Source organism: Dama dama, chromosome 1 (genome assembly GCF_033118175.1).
Source record: "Dama dama isolate Ldn47 chromosome 1, ASM3311817v1, whole genome shotgun sequence".
NCBI lineage: Eukaryota > Metazoa > Chordata > Mammalia > Artiodactyla > Cervidae > Dama > Dama dama.
Window position 1 is genome coordinate 83725292 of NC_083681.1, and position 16083 is coordinate 83741374.

The following is a 16083-nucleotide window of genomic DNA, read 5'->3' on the forward strand; positions in this document are numbered from 1 at the left end:
CCTGGAGGAGAGGCCCTCACTGGAGGAGAAGCCGTCCCTAGAGGAGAAGCCCTCATTGGAGGAGAGGCCGTCCCTGGAGGAGAGGCCGTCCCTGGAGGAGAGGGCCTCACTGGAGGAGAAGCCGTCACTGGAGGAGAAGCCCTCACTGGAGGAGAGGCCGTCCCTGGAGGAGAGGCCGTCCCTGGAGGAGAGGCCCTCACTGGAGGAGAGGCCGTCCCTGGAGGAGAGGCCCTCACTAGAGGTACAGAGAGGCAGTTCACAAGACAGCACGTGGCCGGCCCGGCGCCAGGGAGCCTGCGCATGCGCCGCCCCCTCTCCCGTGCCCCGCTCTCGCGCAGGCGCAGGAAGGGCCGGGAGCGCGGGATCGCGAGGCTGCCGTTGGAGCCCTGCGCTGCCTGCGGAGCCTGAGGGCCGGCTGGGTCCCCGGCCCCTTGATCTTTCCAGGATGACGGCTCGGTGGGGTCTGGGGACCTGGCCCTGAGGGCGCGGCTAGCAGAGACCCGCCCCCAGAGCCGGGCCTGGGCACTGGCGGGAGGACCCAGTCTGGGCAACTGCTCCGGAGCAGGGTGACCTGCCGGCGCCGGGACCCCCGCCTTAGCCAGGGCCTGGGCCAGGGAGGGCGAAAGGACCGTGAGCAAGTAAAATGAGGGGTAATGATGTCTCTTTGCTTTTGAGCTTCATTAAGTGTTAAAAGCCCCAAGGAGGCACAGAGACAGAATTCAGTGCCTCCTCACGCCCACCCCCTGTTCTTGTCTCCTTCCCACTGTCTGCAGGGGCTGGGACTCACCCCCCTCCCCCCACCCGCACAACCAGTCTCTTTTTTTTCCTTTTAACTGTAGTTGGTTTATAATATTGTGTTGAGTTTCACGTGAACAAGATACTGCGCTTTGTTCCCTTTGCTGTATGTAAAGTGAATCCTCGTTTATCTATTTCGTGTTTAGTGGCGTCTGTCTGTTAATCCTGCACTCCTCACTTAACCTTCTTGCTCCCTTTTCCCCTTTGGTAACCGTGAGTTTCCCCCCGCCCCCATGTCTGTGAGTTTGTTTTGTAAGTAAGTTGATTTGTACTGTTTTTTTTAAGATTCCCCTGAGAAGTGATACATGTGTCTTTCAATATCTGACTTGCTTAACTTAGACTGATAATCCCTAGGGCTTCCATGTTGCTAAAGATGCATTTTATTATTTTTTATGGCTGAGTAATATTCCATTGCATATGTATACATATATGTGTATATATACGTGTGTGTATAACATCTTCTTTATCCATTTCTTTGTTGATGACATTTAGATTGTTTCCATGTCTTGGCTACTGTAAATAGTGCTGCTATGAACATCTTTATGAATTAGTTTTTTCTCCAGGCCAAGGAATGGGGTTGCTGGGTCATATGATACCTCTGTTCTTAGTTTTTTAAGGGAAGTTCAGACTGTTCTCCATAGTGGCTGCACCAGTTTACATTCCCACCAACAGTGTAACAGGGCTCCATCTGGAGCTGGGTTTCTGCACATTCTCTCCAACATTTATTATCTGTAGATTTTTTTTGATGATGGTCATTCTGCCTGGAAGGAGGTGATTAATATCTCATTGTAGCTTATTTAATAAAGTCTGAGTCTCTTGATCACAGTGCAGGACTGGCCTTGGCAGACAGAAATGAATTCGTGGACTTCAGGGACCTCACACTGACCTTGGGAACCAGTCCTGAAAATCACAAGTTAAGATTACACGGTGATAGGAAGTATGCACAGAATGTTAGGGAATCAAGGAGAGGAATATCTTAACAGACTCACGAAGCAGAGGCTTCCTGGAGAATATTGCTGCTGCCACTGTTAGGGCTCAAACTAAGGGAGTGGCCAGGATGAGGCTGAGAAGATGGGCAGAGAGCAATTCATGAAGGGCTTTATGAGCCCTGCCAAAGAATTTGAACTTTATCCTGAAGACCGTTAGGAGTTGCAGCCCTGCTAAAGGCATTGAAGATGGAGCAGTGGTTTCTCCACATGAGCTCTCTGTAATTGTTCCAGAATTTTTGTGTAGCACTAATTTAAGGGGTGAGGATGGGGTTGAGAATAATGGCTAGGGGCTTTCCTGTAGCTGCCTTTGGCTTAGTGATGGATCACCAGAAGATAAAAATAAATAAATCATTAATTTTCTTTTTATATTCTTTTAGTTTTTAACTGGGTTGTAGAGTAACCACATGTAGAATTTTTTCTTTAATTTCTAGCCATCATGTATTGTAGGAATACATTGCAGCATTTCTTACTCTCTTCCTTCGGTCAGTTAAGCTGAGGATTTTTAACACATAATTTTTTTCTTGGTATTTTAGTGAATACTTCATTTGGAGTGGTTTTGGTGGGGGCCTGATGGCAGTTATAATGATGCTAAATGTTCTACTTCCCAAGTCACTCATGGTGCTTCCACTATAAACTGTGAAAAGACTTTTTTCTATACATACAAAAAGACTTACTATTTTTATTATCTTTCTTTTATCTAAAATGGGGCAAATAATAGCAGTCTAAATGTGACTTTTCTTCATTACTCTATACATGAATTCTATAATTCTTTGTCTTTAATTTAAGCATGATAGAGTGATTGATCTTCATTGCTTATAGGCCTATACTCTTTCTTTAACATTTCTCGAAAGTGATGTTTTAATATATAAAGCTTAGTAGCTACAATTCAGTTATTAAAATATTTTCTCTATTTGCTGTCACAGTTCTTGTATTCTTACGTAACTTTTTCTGTTTCTGTACTTTATACAATTAAGAGACATTCAGGAAATCAAATTTAGAAACCAGAATTTCATTAAAATAATCAATTCAGGAGGTTTTAAGGGTGCAGGGAATGACAGATCATTTAGTCAAACTCTTCTCTCATTTCTGGAAGGTCCAAGGAAAGTTTTGAGATCATCTGTTAGGTGATCACCTGAGTGGCTAAGTGACATAACTCATGTTTTTGGCCTAAGTATGCCATGTTAGAAGATATTAAGCAGTGTTATTCCAGATCGTCAAGTGGGTAAAATCTCAGAAGGAGATGCGTTTAGCCAAGTTTTTAATGTTCATATAAGTAAGAAAGTGATTTAAGCACAATGGGAAGCTGCAGGAATAACAGAGCGTTTAGGATTGTGGAAGCAACTTTAATAAGTTGTCTGATGGAAGAAAAATGCATCTTACAGAAATAAGAACTAGGTAGCAAATATATGTCAGGGGAAAAAAGTCACAAGCCCATGATGAATTTAAGTCCAAGACTTTGGTTTTAAAAATGCAAACATGGCATTATGAGTTACATTGAATTGATTATGAATTGCAAATGAACTATTAAAAGCTTTACTAAGATCCTCTAGTACTAGTCCTATTCCCTGCTATGGCTGCTGCTAAGCCACTTCAGTCGTGTCTGACTCTGTGCAACCCCATAGACGGCACCCCACCAGGCTCCCCAGTCCCTGGGATTCTCCAGACAAGAACACTGGAGTGGGTTGCCATGTCCTTCTCCAATGCATGAAAGTAAGAAGTGAGAGTGAAGTCGCTCAGTCGTGTCCAGCTCTCAGCAACCCCATGAACTGCAGCCCACCAGACTCCTCTGTCCATGGGAGTCTCCAGGCAAGAGTATGGAGTGGGTTGCCATTGCCTTCTCCGGTCCTATTCCCTAGGTTTTCTTTATACTTCATAATCCAGAGATGCTGTTCACTACTTAGAGAAAATATGTGTAATATTGTATATATCAAAATATTTTAGTCAAAGGGAGGCTTTTCAGTTCTGGAGACCTAACTCAAAACAGGTGAATGCAAATTCCTTCTAAAAAAGCAAGGAGAGAAGAAAATGATTGCTTCAGAGTTTGGGAAAGTAATTGCAAAACAGTAAGAAAAGAAGTGACCTTAAGTATTTTCTTTTGAGCAAAGCTTGTATTTGTGTTTTGTACTGTTTTGTAGAAGTTTGCTAATAGAGATATCACCAGAGATTAGAGACGTAATCATCTAGAGGAAATGCTGGTAGTATGGCTGTATGTGCATGTTGTACAAAAGTCTCTGAAGCAGATTCTCTTGTTTTAGCGGTAAGTAAGACTTACTTTAACTAAATTCAAGATCATGCACTATTTCTATTTAGTAATGGTAAAGAATCTGCCTGCAATGCAGAAGACCAAAATCTCAAGGATTTTGAGATCTAGTAGAGGATTTTCTCCCAGTCAAATCTAAAGAACCTTTGAAAATGATGTTGTTCTCCCAAATCTGATGCAGAGGAAACCTTGAAGTCTGAATCTAAATGCATGAGATTGTTATCCCCTCAAAGTGGGTTTTCTATGCAAAAATTTTTCTCTAAAACACATCTTTAATATTAATCAGTTGCATTTTTGTGCTTCATAGATCACTTGCTTTACAAAGAAAGAACTGAAACTACTAAACTTAAAACATTAAATAGCTTCCCATTAATATTAGGAATATTAGCTTCCTTTAATATTAATCAGTTGCATTATGTGTTTCATAGATCACGTGCTTTGTAAAGAACTGAAACTACCAAACTTAAAACATTAAATAGCTTCCTATTAAAGTTTATATAGTGAAAGTTTATATGAAAGTGAAAATAATGTATCCTTTGAAATTTTTAAAGAGTGATTAAAAATGTGATTTAGTATTTGAAATATTAAGTTTACATATAAATTCAGAAATCTACTGGTACATATTTACTGGGATTATAATTGCCTTTTTACAAACTGAAGTTGAGTAATAATTCTCCCTGACCCTAAACTAACCCCTATCCAACAGAAAGACCGTGGGCAAGTAAGTCTACTTTGGGTATTCTTTGTATCTCTGTGTTGACTCTACCTCATCTCAGCATGCTTGTGGAAAAGATCCATATCAAGTGTGCCTTGAATGAAGTACCCTCAGTATTCTCCTGACATGTCATTACTTGATAGAGAGGATAGCCAGCAGTAGAGTCAGATTGTCAACTTTCTTATGGGAGAATTCACCAGAATTCCTACTGAACAGTCTGATGCTCCAAGTATGGTTCATTCCTGTTGGGTAAACCTCAGTACTTCCTGGTTAGGGCCCTCTTTTTAGACTAACCAATCCAGGAATTTCATGGTTATGTGCATTTCTATTTTACTACCATCTTTTGTAAAAACTTTGTATTTTTTTTATAGTTAACACTTATTGGAATTGTTATAAATTACATGGTTTCAATACTAATAGCATTCTCTTCCCATAGGCTATCCAGATTATGATTGGCATCTTTTGTGTTTTCATGTGGTATCTCCTATTGATTTTGTATATGGGACAAATTAAAGGAGTCTTTGGGACATATGAACCTATAACTTACAAAACAGGATGTTCTTTATGGGGAATTGTTGTGAGTAGAATACATTTTTTAATTTAATCATTCAGTAAATAATACTCATGCCACTAGTAGAATATAGGAAGAGTTTCTAAAGTTTTCAGGAGAGTTAAGTAGCTAAATCCCATATTGATAACTCAAAGTCAGATCCCTTTTTTTAAACAAATATTATTGAGCACCTTTAACTTACAGTGCTGTTATAAGAGACACTGATATAGGACTGAATACACAATGACAACCACAGGCTGGATTGTCCTGAGGTATGTTAGCATATCTATACAAGAATTGCAAGCGTAAGCTCCATCAGTCTGGTTAGTTTTCATCCTAGGGTCTTTGCCTTAGGGTCCTCACACAATGAGTCTATATTCACACGTTGTTAAAATTTTTCATCACCTGCAGTCTTCTGTGGTTTCTTATAGCCATAAAGTAATAGGAAAGTCTGGAGAGTGTGACATCCTGGAAGTCAAGTAAACAAAGAATAGGGAAAGACCAACTGTATTAATTCTGTTATGTTGTCAAATCAGAGGAGGGCTGAGAATTGACCATTGGATTTAGCAATATGAAGGCCAATGGTAAGCTGACAAATAGTTTCAGTGGAAAGTGGGGCAAAAGCCTAACTGGAATTGGTGTAAAAAATAATGAAAGGAGAGGAATTAGAGACAGCAAATACAGACAGTTGAAGGGTTTTGGTGTAAGGTGGTGTAGAGTAATGAGGTTGTTGGAAACTTGAGTCAGGAGAGGGTTACCCCATTTGTTTCAGTAAGTTGTTCCGTGTCTTTTGTTGAGGGGACTGAACCAGAAGAAAGTTGATGATAAGTGATGGGGAAGATTATTAGAATCATGGACTTATACGCAAGAAATGAATGCATTTTAATGCACAAACAGAAGCATGGATAGTTCTCCTCTAGCAGTGCTTCTCGGCTAGAGGTGATGGCTCCCCTCAGAGGACATTTGGTGGTAACATTTTTAGTTTTCATGGCTAACGGGTATACATCCAGTGGGCAAGTCAAGGATGCTGCTGAACATCCTATACTGCAAGGGACAGCCCCCAACAAAGGATTATCCATCTTTAATGCAGATAGTGTCAAGGCAGGTAACAGGAAGGAAGGTAGAGGAATAGAGAAAAAGGACAATTTTCAGGCCATTGGGTATTGGGAGCTTGTGGAACTTTCCTTCTGATGGCCTCAACTGTTTCAGTAATATAGAAAGCAGGATCATGCTCTGAGAGCGTGAGTGGAGAATGGATTGGTTGGTTGAGGTGAGAAAAGAGAATGAGGAAATGGTCACCTAGGAAAAATGAGAGTGTGCATGGATTATGGAAAAGTAGTGTGACTTTCATGCAGCATTAAAGACTCAAGCTTTTGGAACGTGATTACATAGTGTGGTGCATCAAGATAGTTATGTACATCTGTCTCAGGTCATGTTCAGCCACATGGGTGTAGGCATGTAAGAAGAAGGAGAACTATGTTTAATCAAGATTTTGGCCTATCCATATAACTGTAATCAAGAAAGGTGCAGAGGAGTTGAGAATGTAAAAAAGCGTTTTTAATAGCTGGTCATAGAATTTAAACTGGTAAAGGAGAGAATATAACAAAGAAGTAAGGGGCTCAGATTATACATCCACATGGGGTCAGTGGATTATTAGAATTGTAAAACTGCAGGTCATGAGTTGATGGACAAAGTGGGATAATTAACATGGAGATTTGAAAGGTGTTACTATTCCCAGGTGGCGCTAGTGGTAAAGAATCCACCTGCCAATGTAAGAGATGCGGGTTGGATCACTGGGTTGGGAAGATCCCCTGGAGGAGGGCATGGCAACTCATTCCAGTATTCTTGGATTCTCCTGGAGAATCACTATGGACAAAGGAGCCTAGCAGGCTGCAGTCCATGGGGTCGCAAAGAGCTGGACAAGACTGAGTGACTAAGCATGCAGAAAGAAAAGAGTGACCAAGACTTCAACCAGAAGGGACGGTGGGTGATAGCATCTGATGACATCTGATTCAAAGCTGGAGGAGAGAGCATGGTTGGAAGGAACAAGGGAACCACTTACCCATGCTTAGAACCAATGGTCGGAGGGCAGTAGGAGATCAGACGCCACATATAATAGGGCTGTAATGAAGCAAGATGCCTTTAGGGAGCCTCTGCCTTTGTATGCTGGCTTACAGATGTCAAAGCATTGCCTTGGAAAACAATAGGAGAAAAACAGTGAGTTGTGCAGGTAAAATCCAGATAAAGGATTGCTGGCCTTCAGTGTTTCTAATCATCATGCTATAAAAATATCATAGTTGTCACCTATATTAAGTTATCTAAAATTTCAATTAAGTGCAGTTTAATTCAAAACTTCTCATTTAGGTCATAAACTTTGAAAGGCCTTTTGTAAGGCACATAGTTTGGTAATCTAGTTAGCACTAGTTTAAAATTCACAAAGTGTTTTCACTTTGTACTCTGAACTAGTTGTTACCTGCACTTTGTCTTCTTGGAAATCTCAATTTTGCTACAGAATGACGTGCTGTGTATGTATATTTAAGTGATCCTCCAGTAGTTAGTAAACCTCAAGTGTGGCCTTCCTGTATATGGGGTATAGTATGAATACTGTTTTTCTACAAATTAGCCTTTAACTTAGATCTTGTCAAAGTCATTAAAACAGAGAAGACAAAAGGAATATTTCAAAGGGATTGTGCCACCCACTTTCAAACAATAAGGCATAGCTTTACACTTCTGGGAAATAGACAGAGTAGCCTGGTATGAAATAATAAAACTTCTTTTTATAAAGTAAAGCCAAAAATAGGAATAACATCTGTTACCTTAGTAATGGCTACAATCTCAGTTAAGAGATATATTTTGTACAAACAGAAGTTGGAATATAGATTGATGGACTACTTTTTCACATCTGGATATATACATAGTAATCATAATCAGTAATAGCATCTCAGTCAGAAGTATAGCACTAGAAGTAAAAATTGAATGAGTTTGGAAAGCATGTGCAGATACAAGCAAACCTGGTCCCTGATTCAGGACCGCTTAAGTCATCTTTGGCATATTCTACATCCCACTGTCTGAATTATGCACACTGTCCCCTATGTGTTTCTATTATTAGTGATCCTACTGTTATCTTCATTACTATAGATGTAAACTTGTCCTAACCCCTTCTACTGAAACTTCTTTATATTATTCTACTCTGACTATTCTAAAACTAATTGACTTAGAAGAGGGAATTGTTTAAAATATATTTTAAGTTGATGAGCATTATCAATGAGTATTTATAAATATATGTTTTTATATTCAGTTTATCATTTCAGGAATCACCATAATAAGAGTAACAAGGCACCCATCTCAACGCCAGGTAAGTTAAAATGTTTAGTATACTCTAGAAATCACTTGTCACAAAGCTAAGTAGGTTTTAATGAAAACATAGTGGGCCTCTAAACAATAAAGGAATCTACCCTATCTGTAAAATAAGTGAAGGAGTTAAATGAAAATCTAGGAGCATATAATTTAATGTAGACAGGTATGCTATATTAGAGTCATATTATATAAAAGTTTCTAAGTTTAAGTATAGAGGTCTTTTGTTTTTTGGTTTGGTGTTATATCTTTTTTTTAACCTTATATGAATTTTACTGTTAGAAAAAAATTTAATAGAACTCAGTGAGTTTATGAATAGACATAATACTGTTGTAAAACTTCATTTTCCTAACTCTCATTTGGGAACACAACTGTACCTTGTAACAAAATAGAAAATCTGTTCAGAATAAAGATCCATCTATATTATAGGTAAAAAGATATTGGGAAGGAAAATAATCTTAGAATCTCAGAGCTAAAAGATACCTTAGAGATGAACTAGTCTACTCTTGTGGTTGTAGAGATAAAAAACTAATATCCAAAGATGTTGATGGATTTCCCTAGAGAATTAAAACCCTGGATTAAAATTCATTGAATCCTATTCATCCTGTTTCTACAAGCAGTCATGTTTCATCTTTTTTCTCTTTGATGTGGAACTCCTTTTGTTCAAATCATTTATTATAAGGGTTTCTTCCAAATGACTCAGAAGATTGTAAAAGATAATATTTTTGAGCCCAAATGGAAGATTTATGCTTATTGGTATGAAGATGTTTTGATATTTACTCCAAATTAATCAGGTTTCATATAAATCAGAGAAGGGTTTCACTCTGATGGCAAGTATAACAACACTTGTAAAGCTTCAGAAGCTAGATCAAAGTTTTAACTAGATTTCTTTTTTCAGTAATACAAACTATTTAACAAAATCATTTATTCTGAGTATAATAAATTTACTCTATATCTTCTTTTTAGCTTACCTGTGCTATGCTTATGAACATCTTATGCATAATTGTTGCAGTTATTTCAACGATTCTAACAGTAGTTGAGTTGTCTTCTTTTGAGTCTGTGTCATACAGGAATTATGGACAAGCGGTAAGTGACCAATTCTGTGGGAACATCTTAATTTCAGAATTATTCTTTTCAGAGGTTTTAAAACCTTAGGAGGTAAAATAAAGCTTTCATTCATCCCCATGAAATTCTTTGATTTAGTAGTAAGCTTTGACTGAAAGTTTTAATTAAAAAATTACTCAACATAATTTTTTGTAAATACTAACAGAATGTTTGAATTCCTGACATGCCCAATGAAAACTAAGTAAAAATTTCAAGACTTAAGTGATACACACACACACACACACACACACACGCACACGTTAGGATGATTCTCTTAAAGAAAAGCATAATCCAAGGCTTAAAACCTATCCCAAAATTAGCAGAAGAATTCTGATATTGATGCATATGGTTGGAATTGTATAAAGCTACTCATTTCTAGACTAATCTAGATATTTTCATTTATAGCCTGTTTTTTGTGTCTCACATGAATTTTACTCTAGCCCCTCAAATAACAAATGTGCATGAATCTGCATTGCTTCCATTTAATTAACTGTCTAATCACATACATTGTACTAGAAAAATAACCGTATTTCTAAGATAGTAACATTCTCCAATAAATGTGAATATCTTTACTGACACTATAATAGATTTATTTTAGTTGTGTTGACTTTAGATTCAGAATCACAGAATATTAGTGCTGCAGAAGACTTTAGTAATAATTATAGAAATATTCCATTTAAAATGAGAACAGATTGGAGTGGAGCTCCTCTTTGTTACTTAACAATGGAGTAAAACAAATAACAATTTGGAAATTTTATTTTAAGATAATCTGAGTAGAAGGGTCATTACGGGTGAGGGATAAACTTCCTCCTCCCCTGTATACCCTCTGTCCATACCTGCAGTATATGATAAAGGAAGACTGGAGGAATCAGATGAAAGAATCTAAACATGGAATACAAAAGTCTAGAAGACAACAAGACAGTGAGAGGAGACACAGTAATACCTCCAAATAGATTGTCAGTCATGAATGATGTATTGATTTAAATAAGCTGCATTAGATTTCCCCTGTAAACTATAAGAAAATTTCCATTGGCCCTGGAAATCCAAATCTAGCAATCTTTCATTCTAACCTCAGGGGCAGAGAAGAGGGAGGGATAGAATTTAAGTATAGAATTGTTTCAAGTTATTTCAACTTACCCCTCTTACTCATAAGCTTATAATCTTAGTTTAAGATATGGCATAATTGCCAAGACTTAGAGAATCCATCTTCAATACTGGAGACCTGGGTTCGATCCCTGGGTTGGGAAGATCCCCTAGAGAAGTGAACAGCTACCCACTCCAGTATTCTGGCCTGGAGAATTCCATGGACTGTATACTCCATTGGGTTGCAAAGAGTCGGACACTGTTAAGCGACTTTCACTCACTCACTCACTCGCTACCTTTTGCAAACAGTATTACAAACTGTTGTATACTGAATTTATCTGACATAAATTCAATACTAATAATCAGTTTCACAATCTCCCAAACATAAGTTTCAATTTTATTTGCTGTGATTAATTACACAAAATGAACTTATATACAGTATCTTTTCCTAGAGGCATTATAGAATTATATACCTACATTTTCTATATTTTTTTACCTTTTCATACTGTTCATGGGGTTCTCAAGGCAAAAATACTGAAGTGGTTTGCCATTCCCTTCTCCAGTGGAGCACATTCTGTCAGACCCCTCCACCATGACCCGTCCGTCTTGGGTGGCCCCACTCGGCATGGCTTAGTTTCACTGAGTTAGACAAGGCTGTGGTCCTGTGATCAGATTGGCTAGTTGTCTGTGACTGTGATTTCAGTCTGTCTGCCCTCTGATGCCCTCTCTCAGTGCATACCGTCTTACTTGGGTTTCTCTTACCTTGGACGTGGGGTATCTCTTCACGGCTGCTCCAGCAAAGTGCAGCCACTGCTCCTGACCTTGGACGTGGGGTGGCTCCTCTCGGCCGGCCGCCCCTGACCTTGGACGTGGGGTGGCTCCTCTCAGCCGCCGCCCCTGACCTTGGATGTGGGGTGGCTCCTCTCTGCTGCCGCCCCTGACCTTGGACGTGGGGTGGCTCCTCTCGGCCGCCGCCCCTGACCTTGGACGTGGGGTAGCTCCTCTCGGCCAGTGCTGTGCCGTCGCAGCCGCCGCTCCACAACACCCAGTTGTGGATGGGACTGGTGATAGAAGCAAGTTCCGATGCTGTGAAGAGCAATATTGCATAGGAACCTGGAATGTTAGGTCCATGAATCAAGGGAAATTGGAAGTGGTCAAACAGGAGATGGCAAGAGTGAATGTCGACATACTAGGAATCAGCGAACTAAGATGGCCTGGAATGGGTGAACTTAACTCTGATGACCATTATATCTACTACTGTGGGCTGGAATTCCTTAGAAGAAATGGAGTAGCCATCATGGTCAACAAAAAAGTCCCAAGATGCAGTACTTGGATACAATCTCAAAAACGACACAATGATTTCTGTTTGTTTCCAAGGCAAACCATTCAGTATCATGGTAATCCAAGTCTATGCTCCAACCAGTAACTCTGAAGAAGCTGAATTTGAATGGTTTTCTGAAGACCTACAAGACCTTTTAGAATTAACACCCCAAAAAGATGTCCTTTTCATTATAGGGGACTGGAATGCAAAAGTAGGAAGTCAACAAATACCTGGAGTAACAGGCAAATTTGGCCTTGGAGTACAGAATGAAGCAGGGCAAAGGCTAACAGACTTTTGCCAAGAGAATGCACTGGTCATAGGAAACACCCTCTTCCAACAACACAAGAGAAGACTCTACATATGGACATCACCAGATGGCTGACACAAAAATCATATTGATTATATTCTTTGCAGCCAAAGATGGAGAAGCTCTATACAGTCAGCATAAACAAGACCAGGAGCTGACTGTGGCCCAGATCATGAACTCCTTATTGCCAAATTCAGACTTAAATTGAAGAAAGCAGGGAAAACCACTAGACCATTCAGGTATGACCTAAATCAAATCCCTTATGACCATACAGTGGAAGTGAGAAATAGATTTAAGGGACTAGATCTGATAGACAGAGTGCCTGATGAACTATGGATGGAGGTTCCTGACATTGTACAAGCGACAAGAATCAAGACCATCCCCAAGAAAAAGAAATGCAAAAAAGCAAAATGGCTGCCTGAGGAGGCCTTACAAATAGCTGTGAAACGAAGAGAAGCGAAAAGCAAAGGAGAAAAGGAAAGATATTCCCATTTGAATGCAGAGTTCCAAAGAATAGCCAGGAGAGATAAGAAAGACTTCCTCAGTGATCAATGCAAAGAAATAGAGGAAAACAACAGAATGGGAAAGACTAGAGATCTCTTCAAGAAAGTTAGAGATACCCAGGGAACATTTCATGCACAGATGGGCTCAGTAAAGGACAGAAATGGTATGGACCTAACAGAAGCAGAAGAGATTAAGAAGAGGTGGCAAGAATACACAGAAGAACTGTACAAAAAAGATCTTCACGACCCAGATAATCATGATGGTGTGATCACTCATACTCACCCAGAGCCAGACATTCTGGTCTGTGAAGTCAAGTGGGCCTTAAGAAGCATCACTATGAACAAAGCTAGTGGAGGTGATGGAATTCCAGTTGAGCTTTTTCAAATCCTGAAAGATGATGCTGTAAAAGTGCTGCACTCAGTATGCCAGCAAATTTGGAAAACTCAACAGTGGCCACGGGACGGGAAAAGGTCAGTTTTCATTCCAATCCCAAAGAAGGGCAATCCCAAAGAATGCTCAAACTACCGCACAGTTGCACTCATCTCACACGCTAGTAAAGTAATGCTTAAAATTCTCCAAGCCAGGCTTCAGCAATACATGAACCGTGAACTTCCAGATGTTCAAGCTGGTTTTAGAAAAGGCAGAGGAGCCAGAGATCAAATTGCCAACATCCGATGTATCATCGAAAAAGCAAGAGAGTTCCAGAAAAACATCTATTTCTGCTTTATTGACTGTACCAAAGCCTTTGACTGTGTGGATCACAGTAAACTGGAAAATTCTGAAGGAGATGGGAATACCAGAGCACCTGACCTGCCTCTTGAGAAACCTGTGTGCAGGTCAGGAAGCAACAGTTAGAACTGGACATGGAACAACAGACTGGTTCCAAATAGGAAAAGCAGCACGTCAAGGCTGTATATTGTCACCCTGCTTATTTAACATATGCAGAGTACATCATGAGAAATGCTGGACTGGATGAAGTTCAAGCTGGAATTAAAATTGCCGGGAGAAATATCAATAACCTCAGATATCCAGATGACACCACCCTTATGGCAGAAATTGAAGAGGAACTAAAGAGCCCCTTGATGACAGTGAAAGAGGAGAGTGAAAAAGTTGGCTTAAAACTCAATATTCAGAAAACTAAGATCATGGCATCCGGTCCTATCACTTCATGGCAAATAGATGGGGAAACATTGGAAACAGTGTCAGACTTTATTTTTTTAGGCTCCAAAATCACTGCAGATGGTGATTGCAGTCATGAAATTAAAAGACACTTACTCCTTGGAAGGAAAGTCATGACCAACCTAGACAGCATATTAAAAAGCAGAGACATTACTTTGTCAACAAAGGTCCATCTAGTCAAGGCTATGGTTTTTCCAGTAGTCATGTATGGATGTGAGATTTGGACTATAAAGAAATCTGAGCACTGAAGAATTGATGCTTTTGAACTGTGGTGTTGGAGAAGACCCTTGAGAGTCCCTTGGGCTGCAAGGAGATCCAACCAGTCCATCCTAAAGGAGATCAGCCCTGAGTGTTCATTGGAAGGACTGATGTTGAAGTTGAAATTCCAGTACTTTGGCCACCTGATGCGAAGAGCTGACTCATTGGAAAAGACCCTGATGCTGAGAAAGATTGAGGGCAGGAGGAGAAGGGGATGACAGAGGATGAGATGGTTGGATGGCATCACCAACTCAATGGACATGGGTTTGAGTAAACTCCAGGAGTTTGTGATGGATAGGGAGGCCTGACATGCTGCGATTCATGGGGCTGCAAAGAGTCGGACACAACTGAGCGACTGAACTGAACTGAACATTTTCTAAGGTAGCCAGTGTTTCACAAGATTTTCTAAATGCCAGCTTTTCTAACATAAACCAGTGGCTTGACTAAATTCACAAACTCAACAAGTCATCAGTGTTCTCATGTAGGTTCAGCAGTCCTCAAAAGTTCATGCCTCTGAAAAATACTTCTCGTACAATAAATCCAAAACCAATAAACTGCATTTATTCAGACGCTACCTTTCATACTCACTGTGTGTAACCCCTTGAACAAGTTTAACTTCCCTGTTCCTTGATGTATGTATAAGTGCAGAAAATGCTATCACATATCTGTTAGTTAACTGCTCTGTCTTCCCCAGATGCCAAGCCTGTTGTTTTAACATTCTAATGACTTTTCTACTTGGATTTGCTTCTGTTGCCATTATCTCAACTCAGCATACATAAAATAGAAAATATTTGCCTCCTCAAAAATACTGTATTGCAAGACTCCCTTATTTCGATATCCTAGTCTCAAAGCCTTAAACTAAACCTCACCCTTAGCTTTACACTGTCTTCTCAGTTACCAACTACTGTGTATCATTTACTTAAATTTTTATGAATTAAGGATCACTTAGTGGAGACAAGAAATACAACCCAAATTGACTTCCAGAAAAGGGGTACTTACTGACTTAAGCTGAATTAAATAATACATTAAGAAGTCAGTCATGCTTCCTATTATTTTTCTCAGATACACAACTTTCCACTTGTAGGAGAAGACTTTGTCTGAAATTAAGGAGTGAGGGCAAAATTACTTTTTACAGTCTTGTCAGCTAAAAGATTACAAGTATTTTCCCACTAAAATGCTGTAACTATGTTTCTGTCAGTAAAATTAAATGAGAATTCTTTACTTTGCTATTTCAAACCCACTACAGCCTTTTCTTTATTTTCCTGTTAATATCAACTTGAATGAACACTTTACTCCTGTTTAACTTGTTTTATAATTTTCTCAAAAAATGTTTAGTTCATTCTTGCATTTAGTTTTTTGCTCACATTATCAAACTGTAGATCATATGATATATAGTTTGGGTTTATTTTTAATGTCTCCATTTCTTAATTATTTTTGTCCCAATTTATGTTATTAAAATATTATTTATTAAATATATGTATTTATTTATTAAATATATATAATTAAGATATATTAAATATATCTTAAACAAAATAGGTTACAGAAAAACAAGTAAATTAAAGCTGCCTGGACTATTGTTTTCCTCCTTCATTTTTCTTAGTCCTTACTTCAAATGTCCTACCTCTTTATGAAGCTTTCCTAGATGTGAATGACTTTAAGATGAG

General features: G+C 39.2%; 1 protein-coding gene across 1 annotated transcript in view; it reads left to right on the forward strand.

Annotated features, from left to right (window-relative positions):
* Nucleotides 1-16083, forward strand: part of MS4A13 (membrane spanning 4-domains A13) — a 58400-nt gene that overhangs the window by 17552 nt on the left and 24765 nt on the right. The window contains exons 4-7 of the mRNA XM_061142698.1: nucleotides 3920-4041; nucleotides 5196-5336; nucleotides 8608-8664; nucleotides 9630-9749. Coding sequence (XP_060998681.1) covers nucleotides 3985-4041; nucleotides 5196-5336; nucleotides 8608-8664; nucleotides 9630-9749 — 375 coding nt within the window. The 5' untranslated portion in view covers nucleotides 3920-3984. The remainder of the gene's footprint in view (nucleotides 1-3919; nucleotides 4042-5195; nucleotides 5337-8607; nucleotides 8665-9629; nucleotides 9750-16083) is intronic.